The 21,882-nt window shown below is 34.6% G+C and overlaps 2 protein-coding genes across 2 annotated transcripts; one reads left to right on the forward strand and one right to left on the reverse strand.

Annotated features, from left to right (window-relative positions):
- Positions 1 to 2,429: 2,429 nt before the first annotated feature.
- On the forward strand, positions 2,430 to 9,296 carry LOC136806022 (angiotensin-converting enzyme-like). The gene is made up of 7 exons (XM_067062599.1): positions 2,430 to 2,969; positions 3,673 to 4,004; positions 4,860 to 5,068; positions 5,887 to 5,998; positions 6,740 to 6,966; positions 7,548 to 7,932; positions 8,582 to 9,296. The coding sequence occupies exons 1-7, from the start codon at positions 2,559 to 2,561 to the stop codon at positions 8,742 to 8,744; spliced, it is 1,839 nt and encodes a 612-aa protein (XP_066918700.1). The 5' UTR covers positions 2,430 to 2,558; the 3' UTR covers positions 8,745 to 9,296.
- A 342-nt stretch (positions 9,297 to 9,638) lies between these two features.
- Positions 9,639 to 14,997, reverse strand: LOC136806023 (branched-chain-amino-acid aminotransferase-like). The gene is made up of 11 exons (XM_067062600.1): positions 14,917 to 14,997; positions 14,683 to 14,742; positions 14,342 to 14,545; positions 13,974 to 14,084; positions 13,677 to 13,811; positions 13,341 to 13,486; positions 13,017 to 13,153; positions 12,450 to 12,535; positions 11,319 to 11,387; positions 10,710 to 10,850; positions 9,639 to 9,791 (listed from the first exon to the last, which is right to left on the reverse strand). Exons 1-11 carry the CDS (start codon positions 14,995 to 14,997, stop codon positions 9,714 to 9,716), a joined length of 1,248 nt encoding a protein of 415 aa, XP_066918701.1. The 3' UTR covers positions 9,639 to 9,713.
- Positions 14,998 to 21,882: the final 6,885 nt, after the last annotated feature.

Genomic DNA, 21,882 nt, shown 5'->3' on the forward strand with positions numbered 1-21,882 from the left:
TTGTTTCCTATGAGTATGAATCATAAAGGCCAAAATTATTTACTTGCAGCCCGAGGTCAACAAAAAAAGAGAAAGATAATCATTGCTTGGACCAATTTATGAATGACAAAAACACCCCTGTACCACAGTGTCACGGTGGGACCTCAGAGTCCCACCGGAAAATTTGGCAAAAAATTTCATCCCCCGGTGGGAAAATTCCCCGGTGGGAACTTCATTGACTTTGATTTCATCCCCACTCAAAATTCAATGTTTAAAAATTGCACTCCAAAACCAACCCACTGGATTCTTTAACCTTGGAACAATGGAATTTTTATCCCCATTGGGATTTTAATAGGAATTTTTATCCTCACATTGAGGAAAAAAGTTCCACTGGGGCTATGAGACAGGAGTGTACAAAAGAATAGATTGGCAAAAGAATTTCAAGAACTCCTCGAAGGATTGAAATTTAGGGAAATCGTCCCGAAAAGGGACGGGTAGCTTAAGTAGAAAGATATTTTTAAAGTAGCAGGTGCATCATTTGATCTTTGGTTTAATTCGGGTAGTGTTAAATATAAAATCAATACTTAAAACTTTTTTGGTTATATTATTCAAATTTCCTCCATTCCTCAGGAAGATGTCTCGCCTTAGCACCACTCAAATTTCTATGATATCAACTTACTCAAACTCCAGTTGTCTTAATCCTTCAATGATTCAATTTTATTTAAGGAAAATTCATTGTTTGGGGAAAATACTCAATGAATACAAGGAATAAGAGAAATTTAAAAACACTTTTATCCCTGAAGGAAGTTATTCGTGATGGGGGTAGATTTGAGATTTATCTGACTATATGTGATTGACCTCTAATACTCAACAAAGAATATTTTTTGGAAATGCGGCTTTAAAACTCAAAAAAGAAAATTGAATTAATTTATTGAATTAAATTCAAAAAATAATTGGTCAGCCTAAGCTGAGCATTCAAATAGGTAAAATTCAGTTCCATAAGACGACAAAAAAAAAATCCGATTTTCCGATCTCACTTTTATTTCAAAACTTTCTTCCGATCGGGTTAATTTTTTGGGTACTTTTAGCGTGCGTTGTTTTTACAGATCATAATGTAGTTTCAAGATGGCGGCTCAAGCGATAAGTCAGATGTGATAAGTCAGTCTAGTACCAAAGTATTTCCAGTGTAAATCTGTTGCAAGCTTCAATTTCTGTCATTTATTTTTTTAACTCTGCAAATCAAACACATGATTTTCATCAAGGGGATTCTTTTTCTACATCCTTTGAAGGTTTAAAGCTGTTTGCTCAAGTTTTTGTTTATGTTGAATTTTCTGATTTTATTGCTGCTTTTTAATAGTTTTTGCAATAAAAACATATTTTTCTTGTTTGCCTCTAGGGGGATTGATGGTGTTATAATGTTATTGGGATTTGATAAAGTTTACAAAAGTACAGCTACTGTATAAATTTGATATAAAGACTGGATGCAATCGTGCTTTTTTGGACTTGGACGTGTTTGTGATAAAGTCGAATCGCAAAAAAATGTTTGGTTCCCGTCATTTCTACTTTAAAAAGTGGGAGTCGTTCGGCCGGTCAGTCGAAAATATTTTTCTGTTAAGAAGCAGCTATACTTCTTGTTGAAAGGGAATTCGTGTGGACTGATCCAAATTTTAAAATTGAGAAACCGTGGACTGGTGTTTTCGGTTTACTCTCCATTAGCATGCGGCTCTCTACTTCGATTTGAAAACTTTTAAACACAGAGCGTGCAGAGGAAAAATGAGCTTCCCCGCATTGTTATGAATTTTAAGTTTTGCTTTCGATTATCATTTGCGACCAGCAAAGTCTTCAAGATGGTTGTGTGCATGTTGTGTAACTTGACGGTTACTAAACTACAAAATTTATTTACCCAGACTGGAGGGGCCATCCATATAGTATATACGTACACAGTGAAGGGGGGAGAGGGGGTTCAGCAAAAGCGTACATCTATTGTTTAAACAAAGTCATTTCTATTGTTCTCTGCGTACAAGGGGGGAGGGGTGTCAAATATTTGGAAAATCTTTGCGTACGTACTATATGGACAATGCTAAAGAGAAGTATACTTTGAGCTTCTCGTGGGGGGGGGGGTTGGAGGAGCTCTCAGGCTTGTTTTACATAATTTTAAATCAAGTTATCAAATGTTTCACATTTTGTACATTATTCTACTCTGTTTCAGTGCATCTCTTACATCTGTTAACCCACTTATTAAAGCGATCTAGCTAAGCTCTATTGGCTGACCTTCCAGCCTCGGCTGGTTTATTTTTGATTAAAATTAGACAAAGAGATATATTAGCTAAATAAGGTTAATACAATTCTTCCAACGCCCTCCCCCGTAGTTGTTTGTGGTTTTCAAAATATGAAAAAAACAAAAAAAAAAACAGAACAGAACAGAAAGCTGAAAATGAGTAAACTAAGTCAAGCGAAACAAAACATTTCAAACCGGGGGAAAATACCCAGGTTTTTGTAACCAGATATTACATTAAAATGTCTGTCCATTATATCAAAATGGGTTAGATCAAGTCTTTTTACTCAATAGTGACGTCAAAATGAGCTCTTTACTTTGCGGAATTTTGCTACTTTTCGCGTGTCATGGTAACGCTAATGGTGCGCCAAAATGCAAATATTCCGATGCATCTGACTTCTTGGAGAACTACAACAAGGAGGCTAATTCACTCCAGAAGAAAGACACTTTAGCATCATGGAATTATGAAACAAATATGAACACAGCCAATAAGATAAAACAATCTAAATTAAGCGCTAAAACGTCCTCTTTTGCAACGAAATCTCGAAATGAGGCTAAATGCTTGTTAGACAGTACTTCGGATGAAGATATGACAGACAGTCAGAAACGGCAATTAAAACTGATCACGAGAACTGCTTCCAGTTCAGATAGTGAGGTCAACAAAAAGATGTCGAAGCTGGTATCCAAAATGACAGCTATATACAGTGAAACAAAGGTAAACAAATTTGTTACTTTTAAACTAAATTTACAAATGAAAATCAAACTTTAGTCACCTAAAATCTCAGAATAATGTGGTGAAATGATTCGCACTGATTTCCAACTACTTGACTGGATTGGACATTCCCTAAACCGGAAGCATGTTTATAGCTTTCTAATTTTGGCCACTGATCTCCAACTTCCTGACTGGATTGGACACTCTGTATACCAGATTGTCTAATTTTACTGGTTTTAACTTTTTTCTGGTTTACAAAATAGCAGAATTAGGAAAGTTTCAAATTTAAATGATTTGAAATTCAACCGAAGAATCTGTCATGAAAATTATGAAAATAGATACACGCTTTTTATTAGAATGGTGTTTTTCCAATTCATTATATGAATGTTCTTAACTTTTTGGGAAAAATTATCCTGAAATATTCTTACAGTCTTCTTAGATGTTTAGATTTAGATCCAAACCAAGCAAAAATCTAGCGTGCAATAAATACCTCAGGCAAAGATTTGGTACTTTTGATGAACCTTTTAGCAATTGGCAATTTTATGGTATCCTTAGATTCAGTTGCCAAATTCCATGATGGTGATATTCTCAATATAGGCAATATAGGGTCTTAATCCTTTGGCCAATTTCATGGATATTCTTATAAATAAAGCGTGCAGCCTTTCTGGTATGTAAGATGATTTCATGATTTTCTTCTTTTAAACAGATAAAAAAAAAGATAGATAAAGATCCATACGAATTCAAACTCAACTCACATCTTCTGCCTATCATGTCTACTGTCGAGCCAAAAAACATCGGTAATCTAAAATGGGCGTGGAATGTTTGGCGGAACGCGGTTGGTCCGCCCATAAAGAAATTATACACCAAGTTTGTAGATCTGGCCAACCAAGGAGCTGTTGAGAATGGATTTGCTGATTATGGTGATTATTGGCGACAGGAATATGAAGTCAACGATTTGGAGAAACAGATTGAATCTATCTTGGAAGAGATGAACCCTTTGTATAAAAAGCTACACGCGTATACAAGATATAAACTTAAGTAAGAATTTGAAAAATTGATTACGATTTGGGTATTAGTGATTAAAATTAATGTTTTTGATTTGGTAGAAAGTCTTTGGTTAAAGAAAAAAATGTACAGTAGTTGTGCGCTAAAAAGGTTTATACCTAAAGGAGGGGGCATTCAAATTCTGGTATTCGTGTATGCTGTCAAATGCAAATGACCGGTAGCCTGGTATTAAAAGACCGAATTTTGGTATTCCTGTCCGTCAGAACAGTTTTGACCACTATTGAGAAATTTTTTGCCGGAACGCTGATATTTTATGAAGAAATTACCGGTAATCCAGTATTTTGTACCCTCGGAAGTCTCGGTTTCAGGGATCTATTAGTCTATTTGAAGCACGAGTTATTGAAGGTCTGAATAAGGTCACACGACTCCACAAATGCAACTATATTAACCTTGATCACTCGACTATCTAATATTCTAATTGATTTAAACTTGTGGATGCGGCGTTTGATGATGAATGGAAATAGGTATGGAAATAATACCGGGTGTCTCAGAAAAAAGTCCCCCTCTTTCAAGTGAATAGCGAGTTTATGTATTTGTACTTTTGAAGACGGTAAAGTGACTGAAGCAATTTGGAAAAACCCACAGTTCTGACCCGCAAAATCGATGCCGGTAAAAGATTTACCGTAGTCCTCAGTCAGTCAGGATGTAGAAAAATTAGAACCTTATCGTCTCCGTCGCAGAAAACACACATACATAAACTCAGTAATACTCTTCAAAAGAGGGGGACTTTTTTCTGGGACACCCGGTACAATGCATCGAAAAGCTCCTAACTTTTTTTTGGCATGTTTAAACTATATAAACTATTCTTATCATCTTTTTTTCTAACAGTCGTAAACTTTCAGAAGACGTTGTCAAAGCAACAGGACCATTACCAGCCCATCTTCTAAATATGTGGGCACAAAATTGGGGTCATTTATATTCTATATTGGAGCCTTTCCCCGAAGAAACTGTTCCCGATGTAACAAACACCATGAAAAAGAAAAAATGGAAGAAAAAAGATGTGTTAAAAAAAGCTGAAGAATTCTTTGTTTCAATTGGTATGTTTCTAAAAATCTTTCTTCCAAGCTCGTTCCCAGGACTTTTTGAGGATATTTTTGAGTTTCAATATGTTGTCTTGAAACAGCAATCTTACAATCTCAAAACACCCAAAGACCAAATTCATTAAAAACTCAGGTAATGTTAACAGGGGCGTATAGAAATAAACTTTTTTCACATTTGGGACAAGAATACTCTCAGATGCCTAATAGACGTCTCTCTTTAAACCATTTTTTGATTTAACTTGACCCCAGACCTTATTGATATTTCTAGCTGTCAAGGGAAAGCCCTTAATCTTACACCCCCTTCTCACAGACCCTCTGGGACCTCTTCCCACTGGAAAAATTTGCCAAAATATCGTCCCGGGTGGAAAATTATCCTCCAATTTTTATCCCCACTGAAAATAAACAAATAATACAACACTCAATACTCCAATACTCACTGCAAAATATTATGTCAATTTTCCCATCCCCACTGGATTTTCTGACTTGAAAACAAAAGAATTGAAATCCCCAGCAATGAAAAATATGGAAATAACAATCCCCATTGAGTTTCAGTAGTCCGTTATTTTTATCCCCACTGGCTGAAAAAATCCTAACGGGTCTGTGAGAAGGGGGTGTAATTTTGCGACTATATTTACCATATTTATATTTTATCGTATTCAGAAGCATAGTTTCAAAGCCCAGTAATTGAAAAAAAATATTTTTAAGCGCCTATTTCAACCCTCTCACTTCTCAGTCACTTTGGAGTAGTCCTTGTTTTATAGGATTAATCAAGATGCTTTTTAATGAGGTTGTAATAGATAGTACTGTTTATTTAGGTCTTGAATCGATGCCAGACACGTTCTATACAAAGTCTCTGTTCAAGAAAGAAGATGGAAAGAAATCAGTTTGTCATCCAAGTGCATGGGATATAGGAGATGGTGATGTCAGGTAAAATACATCCCTGTGCCCTGTGTTACAGACCCGGTGAGACCACGCCCAACTGGAAAATTTGGCCAAAATTTCGTCCCTTTTTGGAAAAAGATCACACAGTTTCAACCCGACTGGAAAATTGATTTTGTTTTTATCCACATTTGAAATTCAATGGAAAAAAAGTGCTTTAAAACCATCCCTGCTGGACTTAGAACAATAGATCTCTCTCCCCACTGGATCTCGATGAAAACTTTCATCCGTGGGAAGAAGTTCCCCTTGGATAGTGAGACAGGGGTGTTAAAGTAAACTTCCGATTACATCGAGCTATTCAAAGATTACACTAACAATAGCGGACATTCTAAAAATTAAGGTCTTTGAATTTAACAAACTAGCATATCCTAATTTTAAACCAACCTGCGTACAACCAATTTTCTAAATCTTTCTCTTACTTCCACTCATCCAAGTATCAACTCAGTTTTAGTAGACTGGGTATAAAAATGGTGCCATGCTATTTTCGAACATTATGTAAAATAGGTAAACCAATTGTTATGATTATTATGTTGATAATGCTAAATAGAAACTAAATCCTAGGAAAATTTTAAAAATTCACATCGAAGTACGTAACTCAGAACTGTATATAATAGTTGCTATTAAAGGATTAATTATTGACAGTTTAATTTATGCAAAATAAATACCTATCCAATCCATTCACAACTAAGAAGTTCTCTAAATAGTTCACTTATTTTTCATCTTTCCAAGGCTAAAGATGCCATGTATGGGAGTATCACAACAAGATCTAATCACAGTCAGTCATGAAATGGGACATGCTGAATATTATCTTCTATACCAAGACCAACCGGTTGAGTTCCGTACTGGTGCTAACCCGGGTTTTCATGAAGCGGTTGGCGATACAATCGCACTATCAGTGATGACTCCAGAACATTTGAAAGAAATCGGACTTCTGAGTGATTATTCTGATAACGCAGGTTAGTTGAAGCGATTTATTCAAAAGTAACAAGCTGTACCTTTTTAAGCTTTCGGATGTTCTTAACTTTTTGAATCTGAAGCCTAAAAATGTTCTTAATATGTTCTTATTTTCACCATTTTGTGAGTAATTTTGTCCATTTTCTTAAGAAATCTGGCGTTTTAGAGTCTGCAAAGCTTTAAAATGTTCTTAACTTGTTCTTAAAATTTTGGCCATCGAAGCCTCATGTTGTTATATAGTTTGTTCTTACAAAAACACGTAAAATCTTCTCACGAAACTTGAGTCAAATAATCAATTTTGAAAATCACGAAACATCAAATTATCATGTCAAGAAATATATACTATATATGTATATACGACCATGATTGTACTATATCTTACACATATGCAACCGAACCCAAGAGAGACTTGAGATAACTGATCCTTCTTTGTTGTATGAAAACATGTGACTATACACAAACAAGGATGAGATATCGCTTTCCCTGTATATATCTAACATGGAGGCCAAATGCCTTTGTTTAGTAATGTAGCATACTGGATAAAAAATATACTAATGCTTGTTTTTTTCTGTCTGTTTTATAGAGGAGGAGATCAACTTTCTACTGAAGCAAGCTTTACAGAAAGTGGCGTTCATACCATTCTCATATATCATTGATAAATGGCGTTGGAGCGTCTTCAAGGGCGATACAGGGCCAGATGACTATAATAAATATTGGTGGAAATTACGTAAACAATACCAGGGCGTTGCCCCGCCCGAAAAATTAAAACGACGTAAAGGGCGTTCCAAAGAACTGTTTGATGCTGGAACGTTTTTCCATGTAGCACATAACACGGAATATTTGAGATATTTTTTGAGTCACGTGTTACAATTTCAGTTTCATAAAGCATTATGTGACGAAGCTGGCGTTAGTGAGGATTATCATAAATGTTCGATTTATAAAAGTAAAAAAGCTGGTGAAAAATTAAAGTAAGTTTGACAGGTTATACTTTTACCCTTACATTGTTTGAGTCGCCAATTTTAAAATAAAATTTCTGGTAATCGTGTATTTACCATCAAACTACTTGCACAAGCAACATATTCAATGTATGATTTTAAAATCTTTGCTCACTTTTCAAGTATTTTATATACGCATTGTTTTTTACAAGGAACCAGGCTATCTCGTAAAGTAAAAACTTTTAGATTATCTAAGCATGGCACAATATTTGACCTTGACCTAATAAGCATAAATATGGTATAATATCAGGGGGGGGGGGTCAATGCAAATTTTCTAGAAAACGAACTAGAATGATAAGCAATCCCAGGGCTGACCTAAAATTTGGAGTTGCTTATAAAAAAATGTGTAATTCCAAATGATTTTAACTGTCCAGTAAAAGGGAAGCCAAGAATATCCTTTGCAACTATTTTCTCTTCTAATCTCACACGACGAACGTCGTTTTTACGTCTGAATCTTTGGCTTGATAAAAATAAAGTTTGAAGCCCCGGAAGGGGGGTACTCGATTCAAAAATGACCATACTTGCGGCCCAAAAATTGGCCTTTGAAATCAGTGCAGAGAGATTAGCCAAATTTGAGTAAATTCTTTTAAGGACTCATGCAATATATTTTTTCTTTTCACAGGGAAATGTTATCATTGGGTAAAAGTCTTCCTTGGCCAGACGTTTTAAAAGTACTGACCGGTTCAAAGACGTTGAGTTCTAAGCCAATCATTGCTTACTTTAAACCTTTGGAAGATTGGCTTGATGAACATAGAAGACTGAATAGATATGAACTAGGCTGGTGATAAATTGTTATGATATTTAACTTATGCAAAAGCTTGGGAATGGACGATGATGATGATGCAGAATCTTTATGTACAGTTAATGACAGGGTGTATATGATAATCAATCAGATCAGCCAGCTTCAAAGGAACCAAAATTCTATTTGACTGAACAGTCGCTGACTGATGTACTCGATAATACAAATGAACAGCGAGGCTTGGATTTTTCATTTTTTGAAGCTTTGAGCCTTAGATTGTTCTCATCCCGAAGCTAAATTCCTTCCTTAATTAACTTGTTTTACCCTTGAATTCGTTGAACCTCATAAATTCCAGGCTCAGCTTTGTTCGAAAACTCGTCTTTTTTTAACCTTAATCGTCCTTATAAAAAAAGTATACGATTACTATTTAATTTTGCTCAAAGCTTTTTTAGCCGAAATCTATTTTTCAAATTCACTAATTGTGCAGAATTTCAGCATACACATTTAATTAGATTTTTATCATTCTTTTCTTTCTTTTTAAAATAATTTTATAAATAAAATAAAATAGCACAAAAATGCATACATGATGGTGGTGATTAAATAATAAATATGTTACTTTTTTATCGTCTACACTATGGGAAAACAGTGGACGCCCTTTTAGTCAAAAATCAGTCAAAAAACGTCACGTGTTAGTATCAAATACCAAGAGATCTGAATTTATGATTTTTTGTTACAGAGATGCAACCAGTCCAAATTTCTTGTAAAACTCTATCCAAAATGAGTTTTTGTCTTTAAAAAAAATTTAAAAGATTTCATTCATTAAATGTCAGTTTTATCCTTACAAGATTTTGTTTTTCAAATATTAAGAATAATATACAGAGGTTAAAAATAAAATATTTTAAGTATGTAAAAAGGTTTGAAAGAAAGCTTTGTTTTGAGAATAAAAGTGTTGATAAAAGGTAAAAAAGGTTTTTTTGTTTTTGGTTGGAAAGATATTTAGAAGTGGTTGTTGTTGTTACTGGAGGTTAGGTTGTTTTTGTCGAAGTTGTTGCGAGTCAACCAGATAATTCCATGGGTGAGGTGTTCGTCCGTACTGCAAAGTGAAAAATGAAAAATCAAAGTCACCATGATTTTATTGGAGAGCCTTGACCAAGAAAAAAATATCTGCAACCTTCTTTATAAAATCTTTGAAGCTATCGGTACTATCATGTTTTTAATACTTATTTATGATTTCATGTTTTTGATGATTTTTTATAGGATTGGTTTCAAAAATGAATACATGCTCTGAAGGGAAAAATGGCTGCTGTCTGTGTCCGAGTCTGAATACCTGAGGAATAGCTAAAGCTATAAAACTTTTTTTAATCATAATGGAAGTTCAGTTGATTCGGTTGATTTCAAAGCAAGATATCTTCTTATCGAATGAAGGACAGCCTTCTCAGCCCACAATAAAGCTGATAGCAACTATATACAAGCAACTAGATTTTTAAGAAATATACAAAAACAACACCATATACATAGACGGCCTCAGATCCTTTTTTTCATCGTCCAATATATAACTTGACGATACCACACTAAACTAACTAAATAATAACACAAAATATTCTTGCCTCTTTTTTGCAGCAGTTTCATCCAGCGTCTCTAACTATAATCTTAGTTAAACTACTGGGAAGATCTTTCACGTGATAGCATTATAATGAGTGTGCAAAAAAACGTTATTTTTATGCAAGTCTGATATAAGATAAGCCTCAGCTATTTATGCTATATCTAACTTCGTATTCAACAGGACTTAACAATAACTAAATTAAGCTTTGACGTATCTGCAAGTTTTAAGCTTCATAACTCTTTTCGTCTTTAAACTATGACAACCCTGGACACCAAAAAATTAGTAATTTTGAGTATTTAAGACCTTTAATGAAAGCTTTATTTTGCGTTCTAAGTGGAGCAAACAATGCTTTAAGGGCGAGAGCTTCGCCCTTTGTGGCTTAAAAACACAAACCTAAAACAATCTTACCTGTATGCTCGTCAACTCATCAAAGAAACGTTGCGCGATTGGGAATCCGTTATTTTCAATTTCGATGACGTCATCAAGATAATGAATTTTATCGACTGGGCTGACTACAGCTGCAGTGCCAGCACCGAAAATTTCTTTCACCTAAAAATAGAAGAGATGTTTTGTAAAATTCTACCTTTTCAATCTTCCACTTTAAACCTTTTTGACTTGAGGTTTTTCTTATCTCTTACGATAAAAAAATAATTCTAATTTCTCTTGTTTCTCAAATAGAAAAAACTTATGGGATATTACATATACGAGCGCTATCAAAAATAAAGATGTCCACGAAATCTTCCTACCAACCTAAAATGGTTTATAGCAAAAGGGACATAGAACGTCGAATAGACAACATAGGCCTGCATAGGCTCAAAAAGAAACACAGAATTCGACGATAAATAAAATTTAACTCTTAGAAAAAGTCGTTTCAAATGACCCTGATCCTCATAATCCACATTGTCTCACATAGAAAGTACCTATATTGTTAGTCGGAAAGTAGAGGAATTGGCCCTAAGGGTCGCTTATTTTTGAGTACTTGACCAAAGCAATTGTCAACAAAATAGATATACATACTCGTCCTTCTGACGCAGCCTTGGCGACCTCTTGTAAAGTGAAATCCCTTTCGGAGACTTTGAATTCATCCTAAGTAGAGTAAAAACGTAAACATCAATATGGGACCGAAGAAGATTATAAACAATCTGTCATTCTGCTATTCTAAAGGTCTTCAGGCTTCAAGCTACAGGTTAAACTCTCAGTAAACTATTGTTATGACTCATCATATGCAAACTGACAAAACATCACCAGTTAAAAATTCCATAAAGCTGCATGTCAATCGCTTTAAAAAAGACTTTTCAGGATTTTTTTAAAACGGGGGCGTGATGAAAATCGTTTTATGTCAAACAGTTCAATTTCTATCTTTCCGATGCGACAATGTGACGCTGCATTACGAGAAAAGCAATAATCAACAAAAAACAAATTATTGCAGTGTCAGGTTGCATTGACGTCAAAAGGAGGTGTGTGTGTTTTAAATTGTATGTTACATTATATCAAAATAAGTTTTTCTGATAGTTGTTGAGAAGTTCTTAAAATGTTTATTTTTGTTTCACAGTTATGATGCTTGTTTTGTTTTTCCATAAAAAGGCACTTATTACATAGTATATTCATTGAGAGTTTCCCATTTCTAGTGACAGCAAATCGTTTTCAAAGCAGAATATTAGGCATTTTATGCAAAACACAAAACATAAATCTTATCTTATGAGTTTCAGGATAAATAGACTGCTCTACAAGGTCAAAAAGGGGCGGAAACTTTGGATATTTGTGTATTTAGGGGATTATCAGTCAGCTTGGCTTTATCATCTAAAAAACCGTGAGTTACAAGAAATTAGAAGAAACCTTGATCTTATAAAAAAAGATAACACAGAAAGATAATAAGAGGATGTTTAAAAGTGGATTTGTAATTCACGAGGTCATGTTTCAAAATTCATGAGATAAATCGATCATGATAATGTGCCATGTGGGCAAGTCAAACAATCATTATGCAACTTCACTTTAACCACGACAAGAGAAAATTCATAGAAGGAAAAATATGTAAGTGATACCGCAAGGAAGCTATTCGATGTCTAATGACATTACATTTCTATCGAACGATCACCCTGAGTAATCGTAATTAGGTCTTGGAGTTTGAAAGGAATTTCAGTTATTTACCCATTCTCGTGCTAGGTCGAGGAGTGATTTTCGCGTGATTCCTGGTAAAATCAGGCCATTAAGGGGTGGCGTGACCAGCTCTTGTTCTGAAAGTAAAATAACAGATTATCGAAATCATCTCGAAGGCAAACAAGGAAATTCAGCATTGTATTGAACAAGGAAGTAGCAACTGAGGGAGGAAGGAATTTTTCTTAAATCCTTTGCACATTTTGATGCACAGCTAACTGAGGAAATAAGAAGCCTAGATGAAGTAGGAGAAGTGAACTGCAGGGGTGCTACGTTACATAATACCAATTCTACCTATAGAAGGTAAAAAATAACAGGGATATCTTTTAAAACTGTTAAAAACGATTACAAAAGATTCACTGACTAAGATAGAAGTCTTAACCACAGCATAGAGATTTAATCATAACAGTGATTAATATAGGTCACAAGTTATGCAATTTGGAAGAAAGAAATGCCATTTTGATAGTATATATTATCAAACGTGAGTGTTAGACAATCGAAACTAAGTTGTGGTAAAAATCTATGAAACTCTTCAATCTCGAACCATTTTTTAAGACTTACCTCCTTGTTCGTTGACCCAGAACATGAAGAAATTCATGGTTCCAACTTCAGTGACTTGGTCTTTGTATAGCCATAAGCATTGAGAGCAGCCCCTTGCTTGAGCCAATTTTTGCGCGTATATCGTTGGGCCGTAGTTTCTAAAGAGAATAAAATCTTAATTATGGATGACGACAAGAATAAATAATTTTCAACACAGGTACCACAAAGAAATTTCACTTTTTCCCTACAGTATTTTCCCTTACAATTTTAACAACAAAATACACACAAATAAAAGGATTCTCCCAATAGATTGATCAAATCATGGACACATGTAGAAATATATACCCTCCAGCTTTGCAATCTCCAATACCACCAGGCCATGCTCTGACGAAACTTGGGTCTGCTAAAAGTGAGATGGGTTGGAAACTTCCTGTGTCGTAATAAGACCCAACTGGACCTGTGATGACGAACAACATTGCACTATCTGGTGGCTTACCACCAATGGAGAAGGCTTAAACAGTAGAAGGGAAAAAGTCGACAGATACAGTGCCCAAGTGTTTTGTAGGAGCAAACATTTTCTACAAGGCAGTTATTCACTGTAAGATTTTGACTCTTACGGCATTTTGAGACTTCATTTCAACTTACTAACAATCAATGATGACAAAAATTTTAAGCAGTCACAGATAGGAACAATACCTCTGTACTTATAATCGTTGGTCGAATATATAATGAACTGCTGTCACAATCTGGGATCCAGTCTTGATCAACACGCACCAGTTCTGCAATGCACTTCAAAACTTCTTCTTTGTCAAATGTCTAAAAAAAAAAGCCACCTTCAAAAAATTGGTTAGGATCAATCCAGTAAGGCCTTAGAAGCAGATGTTGAACCTTTCCCAGATAGGGGAAAAATAAAACCTTAATTTTTTTTGTACTTTTTAAGACTCGTTATTTAAGTTTGCTATCTGGTGCAAAACTTACAGGTAAACTTAGCCTTTCAGCTGAAGCAAATAGTCGTTTCATATTTTCTTCTGGTCGAAAAAGTTGTATTGATCCATCGGTACATTTATATGCTTTCATACCCTCAAATACCTAAAAATGAAATGTAATATAATATTGTAACTACCAATTATTTGAATACAAATCTTTTAGAAAACGAATTGAGATCATCTTATTGGATGTAGGGGAAAATTTTCGGGAAAAATTTCCGTCTTACGTTTTTGTTCTTACTGTTTTTTATAAACCTTCAACCCACAGGCATTCTATAATTTAACCTACATGACTTTTTGGAATTCAGTTTTTGTTCAGAAGAACAAATGACTGCGACTAGAAAAAGAAGAAGTTCAAACCTCAATGCCATAATGTAGGACAGAAGCAGAAGGTGGAATTGCTAACGGGCCATATGGAACAATACTTGGAATATCCCATCCATTGTCAATGGTCCATTCTGCAACAAGCATGTGATCAGCCATTTGTTTACCAAAAACCAGTTTGGAATCTGCAGATGGCTTTTCCCTTGGAGTTGTTGTTTGATGGATTTTCAAGTCATTGTACTTTAAAAATATAGATAATAATGTTATAAAGAAATTGATTACACTAACTTCTAAGTTACATTTAGAGATAGTTGTTTTATGTACAATTGGAATTTTACACAAAATAAAAAAACAACAGAATGTTAAAAAAAACTTACTCTGATTTCTGAGAAGGATCTCGACGCAATGGATAAAGCGCCTTTGACTTTGTTTAATTTCTGAAAAATAAGAATATTATGAAAACTTACTCTTAACAGTTGTATATTGTAGACATTTTTTACTGTCTTTCAAAAAGTAAAAGTGTGGTTAACAATAACTCTGCTAAACTTTTGTACTCAAAAAGTTACAAAAACAGCCTTTTTGTTGAAAAACTACTTGAAATAAATTTTTACCTGTGCTCGAAGAAAATTTCTGATGGAGATTGTGACTACCATTTTTTTTTTAATTCTTTCTGCTAAACACAAAGAAGTCATAAAAATGTAAGTATGTACTTTTTATTTCTTGAAATAATTTATTGTCAACCTAGCTGGAATGTAATGGAATGTTGAGCAGCACAATCTGACATTGGAAATATAAAGCTTAACACCCCACCACAAAGTATACAAATTTTAAAAGACTTTGTAGAGAAATTTCTAATTATCTACCTCACACACTCCTTTAATCATGATAAATTGCTTACAGCTGATGCTGTGATTTGTGGTATTTAGAAATAATGAATTACCATCAAAAAAAAAATTCAAGCTTCCTCGTCTTGATAAGAGAAACCAAGAGAGATTTATTGTAAAACACTGAGTCTTAATTTAAATTTGAAAGTGCTTTTTATTTCCAAGAAAGATTTTGGTTTACCAAAACCATCTTTCGTATCATAATATTATGTTTTAGCAGTGTAAACTGGTGTAAAAAAAAATTAATCAGATTCTTCCCACACCTACCTTAAATTCTTTCTTTCCTATCTCCATAAAAGGTGACAGTACACCTGTACAGTGTAGGTTGGCAAACGATATCATACTCCAAGATGCATTGTCTCTTATTTTCCCCTATTTTCTACTTTCCTATCTTCTGACTTCTGTCCTGATTTTCTGACTTTCTCAAGTGTTTCTAACTGTTTTCTAAGAATTTTTCTGAAATTTGCAGTGAAATAGGTCTCCTACCTCAGCTTGAACCACCAAATGCAAGCAACCTTGGTTTATAAACCCAATGCCTAACAGATTGCGCCAACGTGACACGGCAGAATGCTGTCATTCACAAAAATACTTATAGCATGTAATTTACAGACCTTTTAATTAACAAAGCTCCAAACCCTATCAGTGCCCCTACAAGGATACAAATGCCCCTGAGAAGGCTTTCAGCCTTATATTTTGACTCTCGAGCTCCAACCCTAACCCTAACTGATAATAACCAAACAGGGGCATCTAGTTCTGAAATTGAAAAATTTCATTTGTATCCTGGAGTATGATATTGTTGGTGTAGGGGTTGCCTATATGTCTTTCAGTTGCAAATTTTTTGAGCTAAAGTAGAATTAAATTCAACTAATGCAAGCTTCAAACTAATTTAAAAAATAACTTTGAAAGAAAAGGACCTTAGAAATAGAAAACGTTGTATATACAAGTGCCAGTTTGAGTAGTTTTTTAGACAACTTCCATCAAAATGAACTGCTACAGCGCTAAGAACATGCACAGGTTAAGGACTGGGTTGAGGTAAAAAAATTGCCTGCAAACTCCCTGCACGGGTGTACCGTCAACTGCTCCAACTTGGGACTATCTTGGGACGGCCATTCCACCACCATTACACCGCACCTCCAAAGTCATTTGATTTGAGTTCAATGAACCGCGTATTAAAAAATACACGATTTCTCTTTCGCACCAAGTAGGCTTTTGAATTGAAATATGAAAAAATCCGTAGTGGAAAACACACGCGAATGTGAGCCACTCCCGCGGCAAGTTACACACTCACTATTTGTTAATCTCATCGGGTGGTAGGCGGTTAGGCGGCGGGCATTCTCTAATCTCCTTTCGGCATCCCAGTCATTTTAAACGAAAACAAAAGTTAAAAAGGGCGCGCTATCAGTGAAAGTTATCGTGATATGTTATGACAGAAAGTATGATTGATAAACTTGGTGGAGTTATCAAAACAAATTGTTGTCAAAGAGATTTAACAGTAAGTGAAAATACAGGCCAGATATCAACAAGTGCCATGTTGCGTACACTCGAGCAGTTGACAGTACCCATCAATCATTTTCACTAGCAAAAAGTACTTTGAGCAATTATAGCAATACACCTTTCCCGTAATTCGTAAAACTAATGCAAGCGCATTATTTTGATGATCTCCACTGTTTGGTCTCTGGAGGTAAACAAACCCGTTTTTGCCTGCGCTCCTTTAGGGAAAGTTGGTTTTTTGAGCTTTTCTTAAGTTCTGTCGAACAAAATCCCCTCAAATTTTAGTATGTTCAATCTAATCATGATATCATACCACCCTGAAAATATTTTGCCAAAAGAAGATCGCTGTCAAAAGTTAGAGGCTCAAATCCCACTTTCCCTAAACCCTCGCAGACAAAAACGCGTTTTTTACCTCTCAAACAATTTTATACACAACGGTGGAGCGCACATTTTCCCGGGCCATTTCTGAGAACTTTGAATTACGGGAAAGGTGTATTATTATTTGTCAGATTTCGTGTAAATGAGGACTTTTTGTAGACTACAACATTTCTTTTTTCATAATAGTAAATCCCCTTAGATATTTTATAGCAATTCTTCGCTTTATCAGTCAAGTGAAGACACATTTATATTTCACTTCATCTCGTGTTTTCTCCCAAAACCAGTCTAAAAATCCTTCTCCTTCTCTTATAAAGTTGCTTTTTTTGTTGTACAGTACAGAGCCTCCTGTTATAAAATTTTAAGAAACTTGTTTGTCTAACAGGTCCCAACAATGAAAGCAACACACAGCTCACTCCAACAGTTTAGAAAGTATTATAAGAGAAAGCAATGAAATGAATTCGAAAGCAATAAGTAAAACACTTCTATATAACATTTTGGGTTTTAAATTTACTAGTAAGATTACTACATTGTTTATCAAACTTTTGAAAAAAATAAAAGATTAAGAAAGACTTTTTAATCAAAATTTTCTTTTAATAATTTTCCCGCAATAATTTAAACAAGGATGAAAGACAGAAGTGATATATTACACTCCTCAAACCCTCCTCTACTCTCTCTCTCTAACTGTTTATATACAACAACCTTTGTTTGTTTATCTACATGTTAATGTCGTCATAAAAATATTTAATAAGCCTCTCAAAATTTTCTATAGGAACAAGGACTAGTAGCGATTTGCTCAGATGAAAGAAAAAATACTTCTGTAGTGTGATACTCTCATTGATTTTTGCTTTGATGTGAGTTTGTCCAATCCTGGCGTCCATTTTTTGCTCCTTGCTAAAAAAAAGCGGTAGGATAATTTTTATAAGTGCGCTCTTCATCTTGATTCCTTTTTTAGGAAGATTTCATTTATTTCCTTTATATATTTCAAACAGACTCTACGGCGAAGACCAAGATAAAACTACGGAAATGCGAAGAATATTATAGCCGGTGAGTATGAAAAGCGGTAGTCCCCGTTGGGTGCCAAGCGAAAAATCGGAAAAAAAGCGCTAGAGAAAAAGAAAATCTATCGAATTTCACACCCAAACCAAAACTCTATATATAACACTCATTTGACATCTGAGCCTTTGAAAGCCTCAGAAAATGTCAAATAAATGTTATATGTTCATTGCATTATACTGTTGTAAACTAAAATTCATCATCTTCTCGCCGAAGAAAAATACGTTGCAAATACTTTTTTTTTTTGCTATTTCCTCAAACTTCAAAGCAAAAAAATGTGAAAATAATGATTGAATGATGCTAACAACTTCCTTGATTGTCGGTTTTTTTTATTGTCTAACAACTTTTTAAGAGGAAACAAACCAATTAAACAATTAATTTAAAGCAATTAATCACTCATGGTCATAGTAACTGTCCGAAATCTCCATGAACAACACTTATAAAGATTGGACAATGGATCGGCAATGATTCTGCACTTTATCTAATAATTGAATCAGAAGCACCGTGCACGCGACACTTAACTCGATTCCAAAGTTATAGTCCCTAGGGCATAAAAGTATTTCTGACTTTTTTACACATAAACAAAGTAAAACTTTCACTCAATAATGTTGAAACATTACTTTCTTGCTGTACTCAAAACTTGGACATTTTAATGTTTTTTTTGTTGCCTATTCACACTGGCCGGTAGGGTCCGAGAATATTCTCAGCTGTTTATTAAAACGTCTCCACAAGGAAACGGGTATATTTTCTAGAGATATCAGAAGTGCTAAAAAGCCAATAGAATAAAACTGAAGAGTAAGATTGAGAGGAGACGCACCTACCTCGTTCCGCCCTGCGCATTATATTATCTATCAGCTTTTTGATACTAATAATTCAATTGTCTGTTTTTAAATGCAAAAGACCTTATAGTAGGCCCGATTTGTAACAAATTCCATAAAAATCGTCCAAATTTGGAACAAAGCACCAAATTTGGACCTAATACTACAACACCAACAAGCTATACTTTCTGTTTTCTTTTTCTGCAATTTTGCGAGCTCTGTCAGTATCCTTGAGTTCTGTTTTGTGTTTTGTTTCTACAGTTTTACGGTTTTACAATCTGCAATTTTGTGAGCTTTGTCAGTATTCTTGAGTTGTTTTTTTTGTGTGTTTTGTTTCTACAGCATATTTTTTTTCATAGAATATAATTATCTTTTTATTTAAATATGATTATTTTTACATAGGAAGAATAGCCATTGTAAAATATGGAAGAGCCTGAAAGACAATTAATGAACAAAAAAAAAAAAAACTAATACCTATGGATTGATGTTAGAATGTCGGCGCCCAGAAATTTTTCAAAGGATAGCCCCTATTTCTGGACCCTATTTTGAAAACAAAGTCTATTCACGATAAGTGTGCACTCTTTTTTCTTTTACCTAAATCTTTATAAATTTGGTACCATCGGAAAGATATTAGTGAGTGGAACAATTCGAAATAAAAAGATATTTAAAAAAATTCTAAAAATGAAGAAAAAAATGAAGATTTTGTAGATAAATGCTATAACTTTCATTTTCACTGGAGAGATTCTTTGATGTCGAAGATGTCGAAGACTAATTTACTTTTATAAAATAATCAATGTAGTCTGGCAGAAATAAAAGTTGACCAGGAAAAAAATTCCGCGTAAACTTTCTTGCCTTGGTATCGTTGGAAGCGGAATTTTACGAGGTTTAACATACTCAGAGCCTCACATTGAGGCCCTTGGGGAAAAAAATTGGTGAAATAAAACACTTAGGACCCATTTTCGATATAAAATTGCCTTGAAAAGTGCTATCCTTGCAATACATAGTAGGTGTCTTTCAAGAAAACACTCAAATATGTATACCCCTGTCTCAAAAATCTGGGGGGGGGGATTTCCCAACAAACACATTTCTGGAAACCACAAGCACTTAAACAGTGTCATCCATGATATGAAATGGGTCAAGCGCAAGGCGAAATCCCATGGAAATAGCGCTGACTTTCAAAGACTTTGAATAGCTTTGATAGGTTTTTAGTGTGGCTGATGACCAGTACACTGCAAAAAAAACGTATCTATTTTGGGGCGAAGAAGTACACTTCAGGCTTGATTTTACCAAAAGTTTTCCCCAAGGGCCTCATCACGAGGCTTTGAGTATGATAATCTACATAAAATTTCGCTTCCAACGCGGTACCATGAAAGTTTACGCGGAATTTTTTTCTACGTTAACCCCTGTTTTATTGTATTTCGGCCAGACTAATGGCTTTGCACCTGCTCATCTTTCAAATGTTCGTAGGAACGTAGGGCAGGGCGGAGGATACAACCACCATTTGAGGCACCATTTTGTAGGAATGGACGTTACCGTGCCTCCTTGAATAACCTCTAATAATAAGAAATTCTTCCTTCTATTTCACTATTTAAACAAGCGATTCTTAAATTCTTTAGGCCTTGCGCTAACCCAGTTTTCAGGCCTAGTGACAACGATGGCGTGGTTCTACTTAACCGATTAAGGGTTGGTTTCAGTCATCTTCGGGACCACAAATTATAATTAATTTAGACATAACTTTTGCAGACACAATTGACATTATTCTGCAACTGTTGAAGTAATTCTGTTGAAACGACACAACATTTCCTGATGCATTTGCTCTGATTACTCCAATGACAGACTTGTTATGTTCGACAGCCTTCTTCAACCTGACATAACCTTGTTTCCACTTAATCCCAAAGCATTGTGTAGAATACTTCTTTATGGCGACCCCGATTTTAGCATTGTCCAAAATCATGATATATTGAACATAACGTTAAAACAAGGGGTGAATCACTCGAAAAATTATCGTACACCTCTACAAAAAGTCAAAAAAAAAGTCAAAAAGTCAAAAAAAAGTCAAAAAAGTCAAAAAAAAAGTCAAAATAGTCAAAAAAAAGTTAAAAAGTCAAAAAAAAAGTCAAAAAGTCAAAAAAAAAGTCAAAAATTCTTAGAAAAAAGTCAAAAAGTCAAATAAAAGTAAAGAAAAAGTCTTGAAAAAGTTTCTTGAATGGGCGGATGGGTGGAGCAAAATTTATGGGCGGTTGGCGTTTTTGGACAGATTTGGGCGGAAAATCTTAGGCGCCCGAGGGCAGTGGGCGTTTTTGTCGGGAAAAAGTCAAAATGGAAGTTTGAAAAAAGTCAAAAAAAAGTCAAAAAGTCAAAAAGTCAAAAAGTCAAATAAAAGTCAAAAAGTCAAATGAAAATTCAAAAAGTCAAAAAGTATCGTACACCTTTTTTCAAGTGATTTACCCCTCGCGTTAAAATTCATCTGTGATACTCGACGTTTTGGGGGACCGTTATTCTAGTCTTTTGCTCTCTTAGCTCTTGTTGTTTTTCATTTTGTTAATAATTATCCTCTGTAGTTAGTTTTTTTAGTCATTACTACGCTCATATTGTTTAGCTTTTTGGGGTTCCTTCCTTTTGGCGGTATGATCTGTGGTCCTTTTGCGGGAGGCTAGGAACCTTCAGATTTGTAATATTTGTTCGTGTTACCTATACTATCGATTTTAGGCTTAAAACTCAAAAAGTTTAGTAATTATCAAAGGCTTTAAAAATTTCGAGTGTTCTTATAAAAAGGGTGTATATAGCGATATCTAACAGTGTAAGAAAAAACAAATACACAAATTTTGAACTTGAAAATGAAATTGTGAAATAAAAATTTAATGAGATACGAATGTTAGCTTAAGATAATAAAACTCAAAAGTTAAACAATTATATTTCCAATGAAGATAAACAATTACATACAAATGCATGT

This window comes from Clytia hemisphaerica, unplaced genomic scaffold (assembly GCF_902728285.1).
Source record: "Clytia hemisphaerica strain Z4C2 unplaced genomic scaffold, Clytia hemisphaerica genome assembly, whole genome shotgun sequence".
Lineage (NCBI taxonomy): Eukaryota > Metazoa > Cnidaria > Hydrozoa > Leptothecata > Clytiidae > Clytia > Clytia hemisphaerica.

Excerpts from the sequence above, each read along its gene's own strand:
- LOC136806022 (XM_067062599.1), top strand. The coding sequence starts at position 2,559 with ATGAGCTCTTTACTTTGCGGAATTTTGCTACTTTTCGCGTGTCATGGT. Across the intron at positions 4,005-4,859 it reads TATACAAGATATAAACTTAA|TCGTAAACTTTCAGAAGACG; the intron begins GTAAGAATTTGA and ends TTTTTCTAACAG. Across the intron at positions 6,967-7,547 it reads TGATTATTCTGATAACGCAG|AGGAGGAGATCAACTTTCTA; the intron begins GTTAGTTGAAGC and ends TCTGTTTTATAG.
- LOC136806023 (XM_067062600.1), bottom strand. The coding sequence starts at position 14,997 with ATGACTTCTTTGTGTTTAGCAGAAAGAATTAAAAAAAAAATGGTAGTC. Across the intron at positions 11,388-12,449 it reads TCGACCTAGCACGAGAATGG|GATGAATTCAAAGTCTCCGA; the intron begins GTAAATAACTGA and ends TACTCTACTTAG. Across the intron at positions 10,851-11,318 it reads AGGCTGCGTCAGAAGGACGA|GTGAAAGAAATTTTCGGTGC; the intron begins GTATGTATATCT and ends TTCTATTTTTAG.